At 58.4% G+C, this 14,788-nt stretch overlaps 2 protein-coding genes across 2 annotated transcripts in view; one reads left to right on the forward strand and one right to left on the reverse strand.

Moving 5' to 3' along the window:
* Window positions 1-14,788, forward strand: part of MACROD1 (mono-ADP ribosylhydrolase 1) — a 154,356-nt gene that overhangs the window by 40,329 nt on the left and 99,239 nt on the right. The gene's annotated exons all lie outside the window — the stretch shown is intronic.
* FLRT1 (fibronectin leucine rich transmembrane protein 1) lies at window positions 981-3,746 on the reverse strand. The gene has a single exon (XM_055580966.1). The coding sequence runs from the start codon at window positions 3,660-3,662 to the stop codon at window positions 1,629-1,631; it is 2,034 nt and encodes a 677-aa protein (XP_055436941.1). The 5' UTR covers window positions 3,663-3,746; the 3' UTR covers window positions 981-1,628.

The raw sequence follows: 14,788 nt of genomic DNA on the forward strand, positions 1-14,788 counted from the left end.
CAAACAGTGACCCCCAGCTCCCCGAGTGCTGGAACGCCATGGCCATCAGAACCCCAGGCCCCTCTCCTCTCTTCTTTCCAGATTCGCTGTCATTATTTCATCATCGTTTTAATCTCATGGCTCGCCAAACAGTCCTGTCAGTTATGAATGATGGTAGCATTGATTCCAGAGGGAAGGGAAAAAAAAAACTGAACTCTTCTGAGGGCTCCGGTCAGTGTCCTTTTGGAGGCTGGCATTTTTAGAGAGATCTGGCCTTCCTTCTGCAGAGCAGAGACCCAGGGGTGGGCACAGCTGAGTGTGTTCTACATTCTTGGGTGGTGGGGGGTGGAGGGGTGGGTTGCTGTCTCCTAGGGCTTTTCTGAGAATTGTCACGTCTTTTTCTGGGCTTTGTTTGAGCAGCCATGGAAACCATTAAGTCTAATCAGCTGATATTGAAAAAAAAAAAAAAGTCCCTGCACCAATTACCTGTCTTGGAGGAAGCACATTGCACACAAAGTAGCTCTTGATATGCCTGCATCTGAGGTGTAGGGGGAGAGATGAGGACGCTGGAGGACAAAGAGAGCTCTTCTCGACGTCAGAAAGGAGCTCGGCCCAGCCCCGGCCACCCTGAGATAGGACGGAGCTGAAAACACCGCTTGCCCAGGGTCTCCCCAGCCACCCGGCCAAGACAGACATGCCTCCGCCTTTAGGAACGGCACTGTCCCCCACCCCACTCCCATCCCCAGCACAGTCCACTTACTCAATGGTTTCTAGGAGAAAGCAACATCTTCGAGACTCTGTTGTCTCAGGACATTGTACGAACTGACCCAAGCAGGACTGTAAGGACTGTATACGTGGCTCTGTCTACCCATCTGAATACAGAGACGCCCCATCAAGATAGACGGGTCGAGAGACGCACCTCCAGGTGGCTGGGAAAGCCACAGCTTCCACGGCGCTCCCGTGATCCTATGCTGCATGGAATTGAGGAGGGCTCCAGTATAGGAAAAAGAAAGTTTGCTTTTTAATCGACTACACCGTTGTTCAAAGAGTGCCGTGAAGGACACGCTCTTTTCTGCCAATCTGTAAGGGAAAAAGGCATGGAAAGAACCAGGGAAGAGATTTCAGGACAATATCTCCATAGCAAAAGATCCTTTTCTTCCCCTCTGCTTTGTAAGAAGCCTGAAAACCTTCCATCATGTCATCTCCACTGAGCAGCCAGCCGTGAGGGCTGGTGAAGGGCTCCGTGCCGGCGGCTTCTGAAACGGCTCCTCTGTGACGGCTGTGTGCGGAGCATGAGACGCACAGGTAGTCTCTTCCCAGCTCAGGGGGAAAAAAGAAGCCCCGACCCAACCCTTCCTGCCATATTATTTTTAGTCTTTCCCTCCCCGCCTGGCATAATTTGGTATAAATTATGTCTTCAGCAACGTCAAACCTCCCTCCTGCCTTCTATTCTTTTTAAAAAAAAAAAAAAAAAAAAATTTTTTTTTCCCCACTGTTGTGTCCTACAAAACTGTCAACCCTCCCCAAACTCTGCTTTCCGCCGGGAAAGTCAGCGTGGAGTTTCTTTGCCTCGTTCCCGTCGGATGGCAGCCAGCTGGTCACAGTCCCCCCGCGGTGGCCTCGCCGGGAGGCAGGGGAGGGGCGCTGCCTCAGGTGTAGGAGTAGTCTATGTCGGGGATGCCCCCGTCGCGATAGCCCCGTGTGGTGCCATAGCCGATGGTGTGCGTGCCCTTGCAGAGGCTGCTGCCGTTGGAGGGGAAGATGGTGTGGACCACGTACTCCTCTTTGGCGCGGTAAGGGTTGATGGGCAGCATCTGCAACCCGGGGCCGCGGATCTCCAAGATGGAGTTATCCTTCTTGGTCCCCGACTCCAGATAGTCGTCCTTTTTCCGGCTGCCCCGGTTGTAGGCCCGCTCCCGGGTCAGCAGCTCGCTGGCCCGGTGCACGTACCAGCAGATGGCCCCGAGGACCAGGAAGAGGAAGACGAGGGCCACGGCGCCACCGATGATGCCCGCCAGGGGCAGGCCCGCCATGGGGTCGGCGTTCTGCTCCTGGTTGAGGGTGGTGGCGGGGCCGGAGCTGTCGGCCGTCTCGGCCTTGGCACACACGGGCGTCTCGTCGGCCACGTAGGTGTTGCCGGTGTCCATGGTGACCATGCAGATGATGTAGGTGGACTTGGGCTCCAGGGCCGTCAGCAGGTACTCTGTCTTGTCGCCCTGCACCAGGGTCTCCGTGATGGAGCCCACGGCCGGGCTGTGGCCCAGGCGCAGCCAGCTGAGCCGGAAGGAAGAGGCGGGCAGCGTGGCCTTCCACGTGATGCGGATGGAGTCCGCCGTCAGGGGCTTCACGTGGATGGCCAGGGTCTTGGCACTATCGCCCGTGGCCATGGGGTAGTCGAGGCTGGAGTCAGGGAGGCGCAGCCCCGGCCTCTTGGCCTTGAGGGTGAAGAGAGAGCCCTGGGGCGTGGTGACAGAGTCATGGTCACTGGCGTGCGTGGTCTTGGCAGCGGCGTTGACTGCGCCGCCCTGCGCCCCTGCCTCAAAGCACTCGTCCATCTCGCTGGTGATGTCCTTGATGGCCATGCCCCGGACCTTCTCGGGGCCCTGGCACATGAGACCGCGCACGTTGACCACGGCCGCCCGCGCCTTCACCCAGTCCCGCAGCCACAGGAGGTTACAGCCGCAGAACCAAGGGTTGTTCCGGAGCAGCAGCTGGGCTAGGTTCTCCAGGTCATCGAACAGGCCGCGGGGGAGCGTGGTCAGGTTGTTGTTGGACAGGTCCAGGCGCTCCAGCTCGCGCATCTTGGCCAGCGTGTTGTAGGGCACGTGGCTGATGGCATTGTCCTGCAGATAGAGCTTCTGCAGGCGGGCGCTGGGTAGGTTGAGGGGCGGGGCGGCCAGCGAATTGCGCACCAGCGAGAGCTCGGTCAGGTTCTGCAGGCGGCTGAAGGTGTCGTCGGCGATGCGCTGGTTGGCCAGCAGGTTGCCGTCCAGCACCAGGCGCCGCAGGCTGCTGAGGCCCTTGAAGGCGTGCAGCGGAATGGTGGAGATGCGGTTGTCATCCAGCCGCAGCTCCTCCAGCGTGCGGGGCAGCCCCGAGGGAATGCTGCTCAGGTGGTTCCTGCTCAGGAAGAGCAGCTTGAGCTGCTTGCTGTCGGCGAAGGCGTCCTCCTCGATGCTGACGGTGGACACGGAGTTGTCGTCCAGGTGCAGCTTCTCCAGCAGCGGGATGCGGGCCAGCGAGTCCCGGGCGATGGTGCGCACGTTGTTGTCCTGCAGGTGCAGCTCCCGCAGGGAGCGGGGCAGGTTGACAGGGAACTCGTCCAGGTCGTTCTCGTACAGGTAGATGACCTGCACGTTGACCTTGGTCTTGAGGTCCTGGGGGATGCCTGCGTTGTTGATCTGGTTGTTCTGCAGGTAGAGGGTGGTGGCGTCGTCGGGGATGCCGGCGGGGATGGACGTGAGCCCCCGGTCGTTGCAGTAGATGAAGCCGTTGTCGCAGCGGCACACGGAGGGGCACGTGGTGCTGTCGATGACCTCCGTCAGGAAGGCGATGAGCCCGTAGCAGAGGAAAAGCCAGTCCCGCAGGTCCATGGTGGCTGTGGTCATCACGACGGTGGCCGTGACGGTGGCGGCGGGCGTGGCGGTGGCGGCGGCGGCGGCGGCGGGGTGTGCCACCACCATGGTGGACGGCTGGTGCAGCCGGGCCCCCCCTCCCCCGACTTGCAGCCTCTACACCTGCAAGGAGCACAAGACACGTGTGGTGAGAGCGAGTCCGGCGCCCGCCCAACCTGCCGCTGAGGCGCGGCTGCAGTCAGGGCTGCGGGGCAGAGGTCAGGCCTCGAGGCGCACGCCCCTCAGCCCTTCCGAATGCCAAGTTTACATCTCAGGTGCTCGCTCGGGCTGCGGTCAGCCTCTGAGGACAACTGTCTAACGTTAATCTCAGCGGGAAAAGATGCTGCCCGTGAATGAAACAGACGTGGCCTTGGCCTTCCTGGACTATGACCCTGGGCCGCGCATGAGGTTAATTTAGTGGGAGCTGGGCTGCAGGTTTGATCTTTATGGCAGCCCATCTTTATGGCTGACGCTGAAAGGCTGGTCGGTGTTGGTGGGATGGCTTTAGAGCCCCCATTTCTCACGAAACGGGGAACCCACATCCCTCTCTGGCTCGGAACCAAGCCCTGAAGGGAAAGTTTATTTCCGCAAGGACTGTGAGCTCAGTGGGGGTTGGGGGGGGCGTCACTAGAACCTGCAAAAAGAATCTGCCAGCGTCCTTACCGGCGAGCAAGGGAAAGTGAGGAGCTTCATCGTCTGGTGTTAAAACAACATGTCCTGTTTGTCACTTGTGCGTCTTACAGACAGAAGAGGGGGCGTCAACAGGACCGCCTTCTCGTGTATTTACAGAAATCTCTTTCTAGCAGAGGTGCCCTCCCTACCGCATTCCATGTAATGTGAGAAATTATTCCTCACTTTGCCCCCATTCCAAATCAGAAAACTTTCAGCTCTTTTGAAAAATACATATATCTGGTTTCTAGCATTTAAAGTCAGGAAACACGATAAGAGGAGGGAGGGGTCCACACTCCGAGGGAATTGTCTGCAAGGTGTAATTTCGGTTTTCACAAATGGAAAAATTGCAGTGTAGATTTTTTTTCTCATATTACTTTACTGTTCGTGGTGGTAAAAAATCAATTAAAGAGAAATTATCTTTCAGCCTCAGTGGGGAAGGTGTGTTCGTGCAGCCAGCAAAGATCTGCTTTATAACTCTGGGTTCACAGGAGCTTTTTGGTGTGAGACATGATGGCCTCAAGCAGTCTGAACCAAGGCCACAGCCTGGGGGGTGGCCCTGGAGTGCAGAGCAGAATCAGGACCCACTCACTGAATGAGACGGTGGGGACCTCACTTCCATGCCCCAGGGACCCCGTGTCTCCATTTCTCAACCATAGCACATCCTTTTTCCTTCTGTTCTTCTCTATTACTCTCTGTGCAGCAAACTGCTCGTCACCCTTCGGGACCATGCTCAAAAGCCTCCTCCTCTGCGATGTCTTCCTGATCCCATATAGAGCTTTCCTCTGCTACATCCATTCATTTGAACATTCATCCACCCACTCACCTATTTACCCACCCGTCTATCCATGTACTTGAGCAAACTCTGGGATATAGTGGAGGGCAGGGAAGCCTGGTGTGCTGCAGCCCATGGGGTCACAAAGAGTCAGACACAGCTTAGTGACTGAACAACAACTATCCATGTACCCATCTGTACATCCATCCATCCACTCATCTATTTACCCATCCATCCACCCACCCACTCAGCCATCCATCCATCCATCCACCCAACCACCCACTCAGCCGTCCATCCATCCATCCACCCACCCACCCACTCAGCCATCCATCCATCCATCCACCCACCCACCCACTCAGCCGTCCATCCATCCATCCACCCACCCACCCACTCACCCATCCATCCATCTACCCACCCACTCAGCCGTCCATCCATCCATCCATCCACCCACCCACTCACCCATCCACCCATCGACTCAGCCGTCCATCCATCCACCTACCCACTCAGCCATCCATCCATCCATCCATCCATCCACCCACTCAGCCATCCATCCATCCATCCATCCACCCACCCACTCAGCCATCCATCCATCCATCCATCCACCCACCCACTCAGCCATCCACCCATCCATCCATCCACCCACCCACTCAGCCATCCACCATCCATCCACCCACTCAGCCATCTACCCATCCACCTACCCACTCAGCCATCCGTCCATCCATCCATCCATCCACCCACCCACTCACCCATCCATCCATCCACCCACCCACTCAGCCATCCACCCATCCATCCACCCACTCAGCCATCCACCCATCCATCCACCCACTCACTCACCCATCCATCCATCCACCCACCCACTCAGCCATCCATCCATCCACCCACCCACTCAGCCATCCATCCATCCATCCATCCACCCACCCACTCAGCCATCCACCCATCCACCCACCCACTCAGCCATCCACCCACTCACTCACCCATCCATCCATCCACCCACCCACTCAGCCATCCATCCATCCACCCACCCACTCAGCCATCCATCCATCCATCCATCCATCCACCCACCCACTCAGCCATCCACCCATCCACCCACCCACTCAGCCATCCGTCCATCCATCCATCCATCCATCCATCCACCCACCTACTCTGCCATCCATCCATGGATCTGTCCATCCACCCACCCAGCCAGCCAGCCATGGATCTGTCCATCCAGCTATTCAGCATATCTTTCTTGAGCAGCTGCTATGTGCCAACCTGTGTTCTAGCCACTTGAGATTCTCTTCAGTTGGATGATAGCTCACACTATAATAAAGGACATCTAGAATTTTATGAATATTAAAGTCATTTAATCTTCCCAGCAAATGTCAGGTCAGGGCCCTGGTTATTCCTATTTAACAGATGAAAACACTGAAGCTTGGAGATGTTAAGTTAAGCTGGGCCACTTGAGAAGTGCTGAGGAAGAACCTAGGGGAGGTATTGACTGCTAGGCTTGTGGGCTGCAGGTCAGGCTGTGTGGCGACCAGTGTTTTAAGGTCCCCTGACTAAATTTTGGGTGCTCAAGGGCAGACGGTGGGCTGTGTAGGCCTGGTGTGACTTGGCGCCTGTGACCACCCAAGGACAGAGGGAGCCGGCCGAAGTGCTGAGAAAGGCTGGAATGCCTCTGCCCTGCTCACTGTGGCCCCCTCAGCACATGCCCTGTTTGCATTATAGAGGCTTTGGCAAGGCTGCTGGCAGCTCCAAGGCCTTCTGGGGGGAGCTTGGGCTTTGCCCGTGGCTAACGTACCAACTCCACTCCAGGCTTGCTAGCGGAATGAAGCTTTGTCCATGAGGTGGACCCAAGGCAAGGTGAGGGCCCGCCGAGGACACCTGGGTGGAAGCACGTGGGGGTGGAGTCGGGGAGGGATGAGGTCCTGAGGGCAGAAGGGGGACTGGCGAGACTGTGACCGATGCTCTGGGCCTCTTCCCGGCCGCCCCGCTGGCCTGAGGGGCTGAGGACATTTGCTTGCTCACTCCTGATGCTCCTGTGGAGGTTGCCCCTGGTCTGTGGGTCCTGACTGCACTCACGCCTCTGCCCCTGGGCATTTGGAGCTGGTCTCTGCTCATGGTCCTCGGTGAGTTTGGATGGGGCTAGCCCAGGCCCTGCCCAACCCCTCACAGGTATGTGTTTGGATCCGTGCCCACCTGTCACATACACATGAGTCCGCTTTACAGCTGAGCAGAGACACTGAGGCTCAGAGAAGTGAGGGACCCATCCAAGGTCACAGCCAGCACAGGTTTCCAGCTGCACCTCTGTCCCTTCCTCGGCGTGGAGCCAGAGTCATGAAGGTCATGGAGCCTGGAAGTCCCGTCTCAAGAGGCAGGTCCAAGGCAGGTGTTGGGGACAGGAAGGCTCAGGCCCGCTCAAGGCCACCTTGCCTCAGTCTCGGTGGTCAGTCTGAGCCCAGGTCCCCAGCATCTGGCCAGCGGCTGCGCACCCTCCCTGACCTGTCAGCTGCTGGCACTCAGGAATGCTGGTGGCCCCGGTGCTCAGGGATTCCGGAGCAGTGCCCTGAGCAGGGAGCAGACTTGTTAAGGCCAAAGCCAAGGCCAGACCGCCTTCTCTGGCATGAACATCAGTTCCCCTGCCCACTCAGCTCCTGGCCACAGCCCTCAGCCTCCAGAGGCCCCGGCATCATAATAGAGTCTAAATTGCACCTTTCAGAGATGTCTGATGGATAACCAAGAAGCATTTGGGAGGCAGGGACCCAAGGCCTTTCTGTTCCCCTGTCTTCAGGCCTCATCCATCTTGGCTGAGTCTCCCCAGCCGCCCCCTTCCCCCAAGGCCTCCCGATGCCGAGCCCTCTGGCTCTAGGAAGGCACGGTGAGACCTGGGGAAGGGAGGAAGACACCTTGCCCCAGGAGCCCTTTAATCGCCCGGGTGCCACGAGGACTTTTTATTCCCTTGTTCTGTGTTTGATGGTTTATGTGGCCATCAAATTAAACCTGGTAGATCGCCCATCTTTTACGGGGGTCACTTGTCATCGTTGCAAGAATCTCGCAGACGTCAGCGTGGTGAGTTACGACCTGCCGGCGCCATGACTGGCAGCAGGCTCCTTGGCATGCAACGGGGGTGGGGAAGGGGAGCAGTGGGATGGCTCGGACTAGGAGTGTCCAGACTCCGCTAGCCCAGGGCTGACCCGGGGCATCGTCCTCAGCATCCTCCCATCAGCTGCTAGTGCCTGCCCTCTCGGACAGAGACCTCGGTTCGAGTGCTGCCTCTGCCACTTCCAGGCTGTGAGATCTTGAGCAAGTTACCTGCCCTCTCTGAGCTTTAGTTTCCGCATCTACAAATGGAGTCAAGTTCCTCTTACGGGGGAGTCACTACTGAGCATTCAGTGAGGTAGTACATGCAAAGTACCCCCGCGGACGTGCAACCTGTGTGTCCTGATGCCTGAAGTTTAAAAGCTGCTATGAGTGTGAGCAAACTCCGGGAGATGGTGAGAGACAGGGAAGCCTGGCATGCTGCAGTCCATGGGGTGGTAACTGTTGTTCAGACACCACATAGCGAATGAACAACAACAATAATTCTCTGACTGCCACAGGCACACCGGTTTAGCCTCTGTGTTAACTGTCTGTCTCTTTTCTCTGCAATCCAGAGGCCCCTTCTTCACTCCCTTGCCCCCACCGTGCTCCAGGGTAGAGTGGGAACAGGTAGGCCAAGCTGCTTCCTGACACAGACTTCCTATCAGTTGCCATGATGCTGGGCCTCCCAGACTCACACTGTGCATCCTCAGCCCTGCCTCCCCACCCCGCAAGCTGGAGTGGAAACACTGACCCCAAGCCTGCTCCTCTCCCCCTTCTGCTGCCTCTGGGCCTTTGCACATGCTGTTCCTGCTTCTTAAACACCAACACACCTCCCCCACTCAAGCCTCGCCAGGTCAGGTTCCACTCACACCCCTGTCCCCAGGCCTCAGCTTGGGTACCTGCTCCATGAAGCCTCCCCTGAGTTGTGTCTGGCTCTGCCTCCCACATCCACTTGACTGGTGGTGCAGAGTAACATCTTTAAACACCTGCCATCTGGATGGAGGTGCCTCCCAGGAGGAGACCCCTGGCCTCTTGGTGTCTTTCCCTGTTGTCTTTCCCAAACCTCATGAAACTAGGGGCACCAGAGGCCCAGGGCCCTCTAGGGGGTCTTCCTGGGGAGACAGTGATGGCAGCATGTGGGCGAGGGAGCTGCAGGACCCCAGCCCCAGCACAGGCCCTGGCATGCTGGATGGGAGATGGTACCCAGGCTCCTGGGGCAGGGGCACAGTTAGACATGAGCACACTGCCGGGCTGAGCAGTAGTGGGGGTCGTTTCTGGAGGGAGCTGGGAGTCTCAGGCAGAAGCAGTAACTCTGGATAGGGCCCCTGCCTCCGAGCCTGGCCTTCCTTCCTGTTCGCCAGTGAAGGCAGTCTACGTGGGCACGTCCTGAGGCTGGGTCCGCCACAGTGCCAGGCTCAGTCTCCGTCCCCACTTTAGGAACCAGAGAGTTCCAGGTGGCCCTAACCCCAAGAAGGAGGTGTGTGGACTAGAGGCTGGGAGGGCACACCAGGGCTAGGTTGCAGTATGACCTTGGACCTCAGTTGTGTGACCTGCAGCTATACTCTCTGGGCCTCGGGTTGCCGAGAACCCCACCCTCTGGGAAGACGAGGAGGAGGGCCCGGCACAGGCCTGGAGGGTTTGGAAAGAAGGGCCGCACCATCCTGGTCCTGGGAGGGACCCCACGGTCCTCCTATGACCTACCTAGGGGGGTTGCCTCCAGTCTTGGCTGAGCTTCAGAGAGGTGGAGGGCAGACCCCGGGGTGGAGGGGCAAGGGGGCCACAGCTCAGACAGAAGGGAGCCCCTCACCCTCACACTTCACATGCCCCCTCCCAGCTCCTCCCTTCAGCAAGAACAATTCACCGTGTTTTCCCTAAACCTTGCCAGGCCCTTGGGTCCTTACTGGCAGAGCAGGGCCTGAGGCAGGAGAGGTGGGCAGGGCAGACTGGGGGTGGAAGCAGTTTCTCGGCTCCAGGAGGACCCCTGACCCACAGGAAGCAGTGACCTCCCCACTGGGGAGACTGGGAGCTCCACCAAAGCAGCGTCACCCCCATACCTGTGATGCGTCCTCAGCAAACCTTAGTATAAATTAACACGAGATCCTGCATTCTTCTCCCCCACTTCTCTGGGCTCAGCTGCAAGCATCATGGAGGGAGGAGGGCCTAGAGGCAGGGGGGCTGCCCTCTTGCTGAGGAGGCCCTGCCTGGGCTCAGTCCAGGCCCCACAGATGGAATGTGGCCTTGGGTCTCAGGCCTTCATCTGTAAAATGGGACCACAAACTGCCCTGGGTTCTTGTGAGGATAAACTGCTGAACCAGAGGGCCTGCTGTGGGTCGGGGACATGTGAACTGTGGGCAGAAGGGGGCCTCGGGACTTTTCTGAGCCTACCCTTGTGCGTGCAGAGCACCAGGACTGCTTCTGCTCAGGCTGGTCTAGGCCCACCTGAGGCCCCTCCTTCAGGCAGGGGGCTGGGAGCCCTGACCTCCAGGCCCTTCCAACCCTGCACAGCACAACTTTGTCCCCGACCTCGGCGAACGGTGCCAGCTGAGAACTTGTAATGCGTCGGGGGGAACGGGTGGGATTCTTTTAAAACCTAAAGTTAATTATTTTTCTAATTTCATGCTGCATGCATTATGCATCAGTTGTTATCACTGGCGGTGATTACCGACAGGTATGCAAATCCACTCAAAATGTACCTCGAGTTCACCTCACCGCGTGGGCCGACTGGGCGGTGCGGGGCAGCGCGGTGTCCTGAACTTCAGAGAATACAAACTGCTTTATAAAACAAGACTTTAAAATTGTGTCTTAGGAGGTTAATTATATTGATAACAGTGTTCGATATTAATCTATTCAGGGCCAGGAGGGGGTGGGGGATGAAAGGAAACATGTGTAATTTTGTTTCTTTCTCTGCATTATTTAATAAGATGTTCCTGCACCTAATATTTCTGTCTGTCTGTGCATTTTTAGTAAAGCCGCCTAGACTGAGGCATAATTCCTTAGGGAAGGAAAAAAGGAAAGGTCGGGATTTTTAGAAGGTAGCAAAGGGGACTGAGGGCTGTCATTCTGGGAGGTGGGGGGCAGCCCAGAGATCAGGGCAGGGGCCCTAGGTCTATACTGCTGGGTTTCTCAGCAGCCAGTGGGATCCTGGCAGCCAGGGGCCGGGAAAGGAGCCGGATGACCTGGGAAGGCTGGTAAGGGTGACATCTACTGATAATAAGGCAGAGGCTTGGGTGGGGATGGGGCCTCCTCTAGGAGGTGGGTGGGATCCCCCACATGCAGGCCCTGTTCTTGGGGAGATCCCTCCCCTGCCCCACTCGTTTGTCACAAGCTGACCGTCAACCCCTCCCACTATGGCATAAACTCCTGTAAGTCAGGATATGTTCCATCTTGTCCATTGGCCTAGTGAGTATACAGCCTGGCGCTGGAGTGTTCATAAACACCTGTTCAATGAATGAATGGGGATGCCAAAGGGAAGCCCCAGAATCTGAAATGTAGGACAGGGTAGTGGGAGAGATGGGAGAGGCTGGCCCACTTTCAGCCCCCCAACCCTGGGAGGTAATAATGGACAGATGCTCTCACCCCAGCTTCCCAGGTGGCACTAGAGGTAAAGAACCCGCCTGCCAATGCAGGAGACATAAGAGACACGGGTTCCATCCCTGGGACAGGAAGATCCCCTGGAGGAGGGCATGGCAACCCACTCTATTATTCCTGCCTGGAGAATCCCATGGACAGAGGAGCCTGGTGGGCTGCAGTCCATAGGGTCACAAAGAAGTGGATATGATGGAGGCAACTTAGCATGCCCTCACCACAGCCACCCAGAGGGGCAAAGGGCCTGGTCTGATTGTGCAGCAGGTGGTAGAAGAGCTGGACACAAACTCGGGCCTTCCTTTCCCAGGTGTCTTCCCTGCCCCTCTCAGCTGCCCAGTGCGGCCACCCCAGGCTGAGGGGGCAAGCCTAGGGAAAATCCCTGGATGTGTCCTCTTGTCTTCTCTGACATGAGGTGGCTCACCTGGCCCTGTCTGGCTGCAGGTTTGCTTTCGGGCGTAGAGGCTGGTCCCACTTAGAGATGGCCCCCTCCCTGCCACCCCTACAGATACACACAAGGGTGGAACTCACCCTCAGGACTCTGGATTCAGGGAGGTAGAGGACCTTGGAAAAACTGAGTCCCAGAGAGAAGAAGGGGTGGCTCCAGGGCAGAGAGAACCCTCTAGCAGCCGTGGACAGCCTTCTCCCTTGACTATAAACCTCTGGCCCGGGCACTGAACTCTCAAGCCCTTTCCCATTGGGTTGGCATGGAATGGATGATGGTGGACAGTGTCCAGCTCAAGCAGGGTCTAATGGGGGCTGCCTCCCGCACTAGGGCCACCCCTCTAGCCCTCTGGGGTCAGTCCCATGGGTAGCAGTAGCTGGCAAAGTGCTGCACAAACTCCTCTCCCTTTCAGCTGGTCACAGCCCTGCGGAGCCCGTGTCCCCACTGTACAAAGGGGAGCACGCTCAGGGAGGGGAAGGGACATCCCCAAGGTCACACTGCTCCCAGCTCCAACCAACCTCTGTCTGGCCCCACAGCCCAGTAAGTTGGTCTTTGCTCTCCTGCCATGGGATGGAGCCAAGCTCAGCAGAGGCAGAGCCCAGCTCGGAGCAGATGGGGTGCAGGCCTGCTGTTGCCCCTCCTCCGGCTTGGCCTCGGCCCCAGGAATTACCCCCTGGTCTCTCCTAGGGGATGGGAGGCGAATACGGACCAGTGACGGGTGGTATGTCGGGATGGGGGATGGGAGGCCGGCTGGGCAGGGGCGGAGCGCAGGCTCCAGCGAGCTCACGACGCCTCGCACCCTGCTGCCGGGCTGGCGCGCCTTTATAATAAATAACAGCAAATAGCCGATCCGCAGGGCATCTTTCACGCTGGTGGCTAATAACACGGCTATTAATGCCCCCGCAGACGGCGTGCGCACCAAGCGGCGCTGACGAATGTCCCCGGCCCCGGCGCGGTCATAAATCAGCCCCTCTCCTGGGGAAGAGCGCGGGGAAGTGTCATTTTCCATCTTGGTAATGAATTGGGGCTTCCCTGTCCTGCCCAGGGCGGCTGCCGCTGAGAGAGGTTGCCTGGGATTTGTGTTTGGGGAGGCAAGAACCCGCCCTCCGGGCCTCTCAGAAGCCAGAAGGAGTAGGCCCCGCCCCCTACGCTTCCGGGCCAGGCTGGGGCCACTGGGGAGCAATGCTCACCATCTGCTGTGTGACATCAGGGCACTTACTGCCTGTCTCTGGGCCGAATCAAGCCGCTCTTACCAACAAAAGGGCTCGAACTAGAGGCCAGAGCAGAAGACGCCTAAGAGCCAGCAGGTGCAGGACCTTGGATCAACCCCACCCTGGGTCCTCTAGGCCAGGGCAGGGCCAGGCCTTGGATGGAGGGGACTTGGGGACCCTCTCCAGTTGGAGGGCAGCAGGTGCCATGGCCAGCAGCTAGGTCACCAAAAATTCTGCCTCTCCAAGGCCTCACGGCCACCTCCTCTGATCAGAACTCAGAAGGGCTCAAAGCCAGGCCTCTCCCAGGGGCAGGAGTTTACTCCAGGAAAGGTCACTCCCTTACACCCTGGAGCAGAACCCAGCAGCACAGGGGCCACTAGGGAGCCAATGACCCTGCCCTGGCAAGCAGGTGCCACTGGTTGCTTCAGCTGCACATGTGGGGTGGGTGGGGTGGAGTTGCAGAGCCCCGACCCAGCCCCAGGAGGACAGGCCCCGGCTGTCTGGTGCCCTCTTTGGGCACAAGGAGCACCTGGGCCTTCCTGGGCCTCCAGAGCCCATCTGCACCCACCTTACCTCCTTCGCTGCAGCCTGGGAGCCCGCTGCCCTGGATGCTGCGTTTCCGTCGAGGTGGGCCTGAGCCGCGCTTACATCCCAGCCCACCAGCCTTGGCACCTGGGGTGCGGATCACAGGCCAGGGGTGTTGGGTGGCTCTGGGGAGTGCCCGGGGCTCAGGGAGGAGACCCTGTGCTTTGCTCTGCTGGGCTCCTCACGTTCAGACGTGGCCGTGGGTCGGGAGCGGTGTCTCGTCACACCCCAGGCCGCGGACGCTGCCAGCTTCTCCCGGAGTGAGGGGCTCGAATGAGGGGCCTGCGGGGGCGCCCCCCGCAGCCCCGGGGCTCCCGTGCGCGGCCTGAGGGTGTTCCGGGCCCCTGCTCCCCAGGCATGCCCTAGGGCCTGGCGCCCGTCCCCGAGGGGGTGGCCTCACTGCCCCCTTTCAACTTTCGCCCTTTTGTGTGTTGGCTGCCACCTCTTCCGAAAGGCTTCTGCGTGGGTTTTACCCCTTTTTCTTTACCAAGTTTTTTCTTTTTTTTTTTTAATCCCTTTAAGTCACTTGGCAGAATGGGCTGTGGTGCAGAGAGCGTTCTTGCGTGACAGAGCTGAGAGGGAGCCACTCTCCAAAGGATCGGTGCTGCTGCCACTCAGGCTGTGTCTCCGGCAGGGAAGGAGGGGGTCCATTACCCCGCTGAGGAGTTCAGATGTTCGCTGCGGGGCTGCAGCTGCTGGCAGGCGCCGCTGAGCTGTCAGGCCTCACATGCCCCCTCTCTGGGAAGAGGTTTGGTGGGGGCCGGGGGGGCGCTCGGTCCTGCTTGGCCACTCCTGTTTGTAGAAAGGTTTCCTTGCTGGGGAAGTGCGGGGACGGGTTATTCCTGCTTTCAGCCCCTTCTCGGATGTC

This window comes from Bubalus kerabau, chromosome 5 (genome assembly GCF_029407905.1).
Source record: "Bubalus kerabau isolate K-KA32 ecotype Philippines breed swamp buffalo chromosome 5, PCC_UOA_SB_1v2, whole genome shotgun sequence".
Lineage (NCBI taxonomy): Eukaryota > Metazoa > Chordata > Mammalia > Artiodactyla > Bovidae > Bubalus > Bubalus kerabau.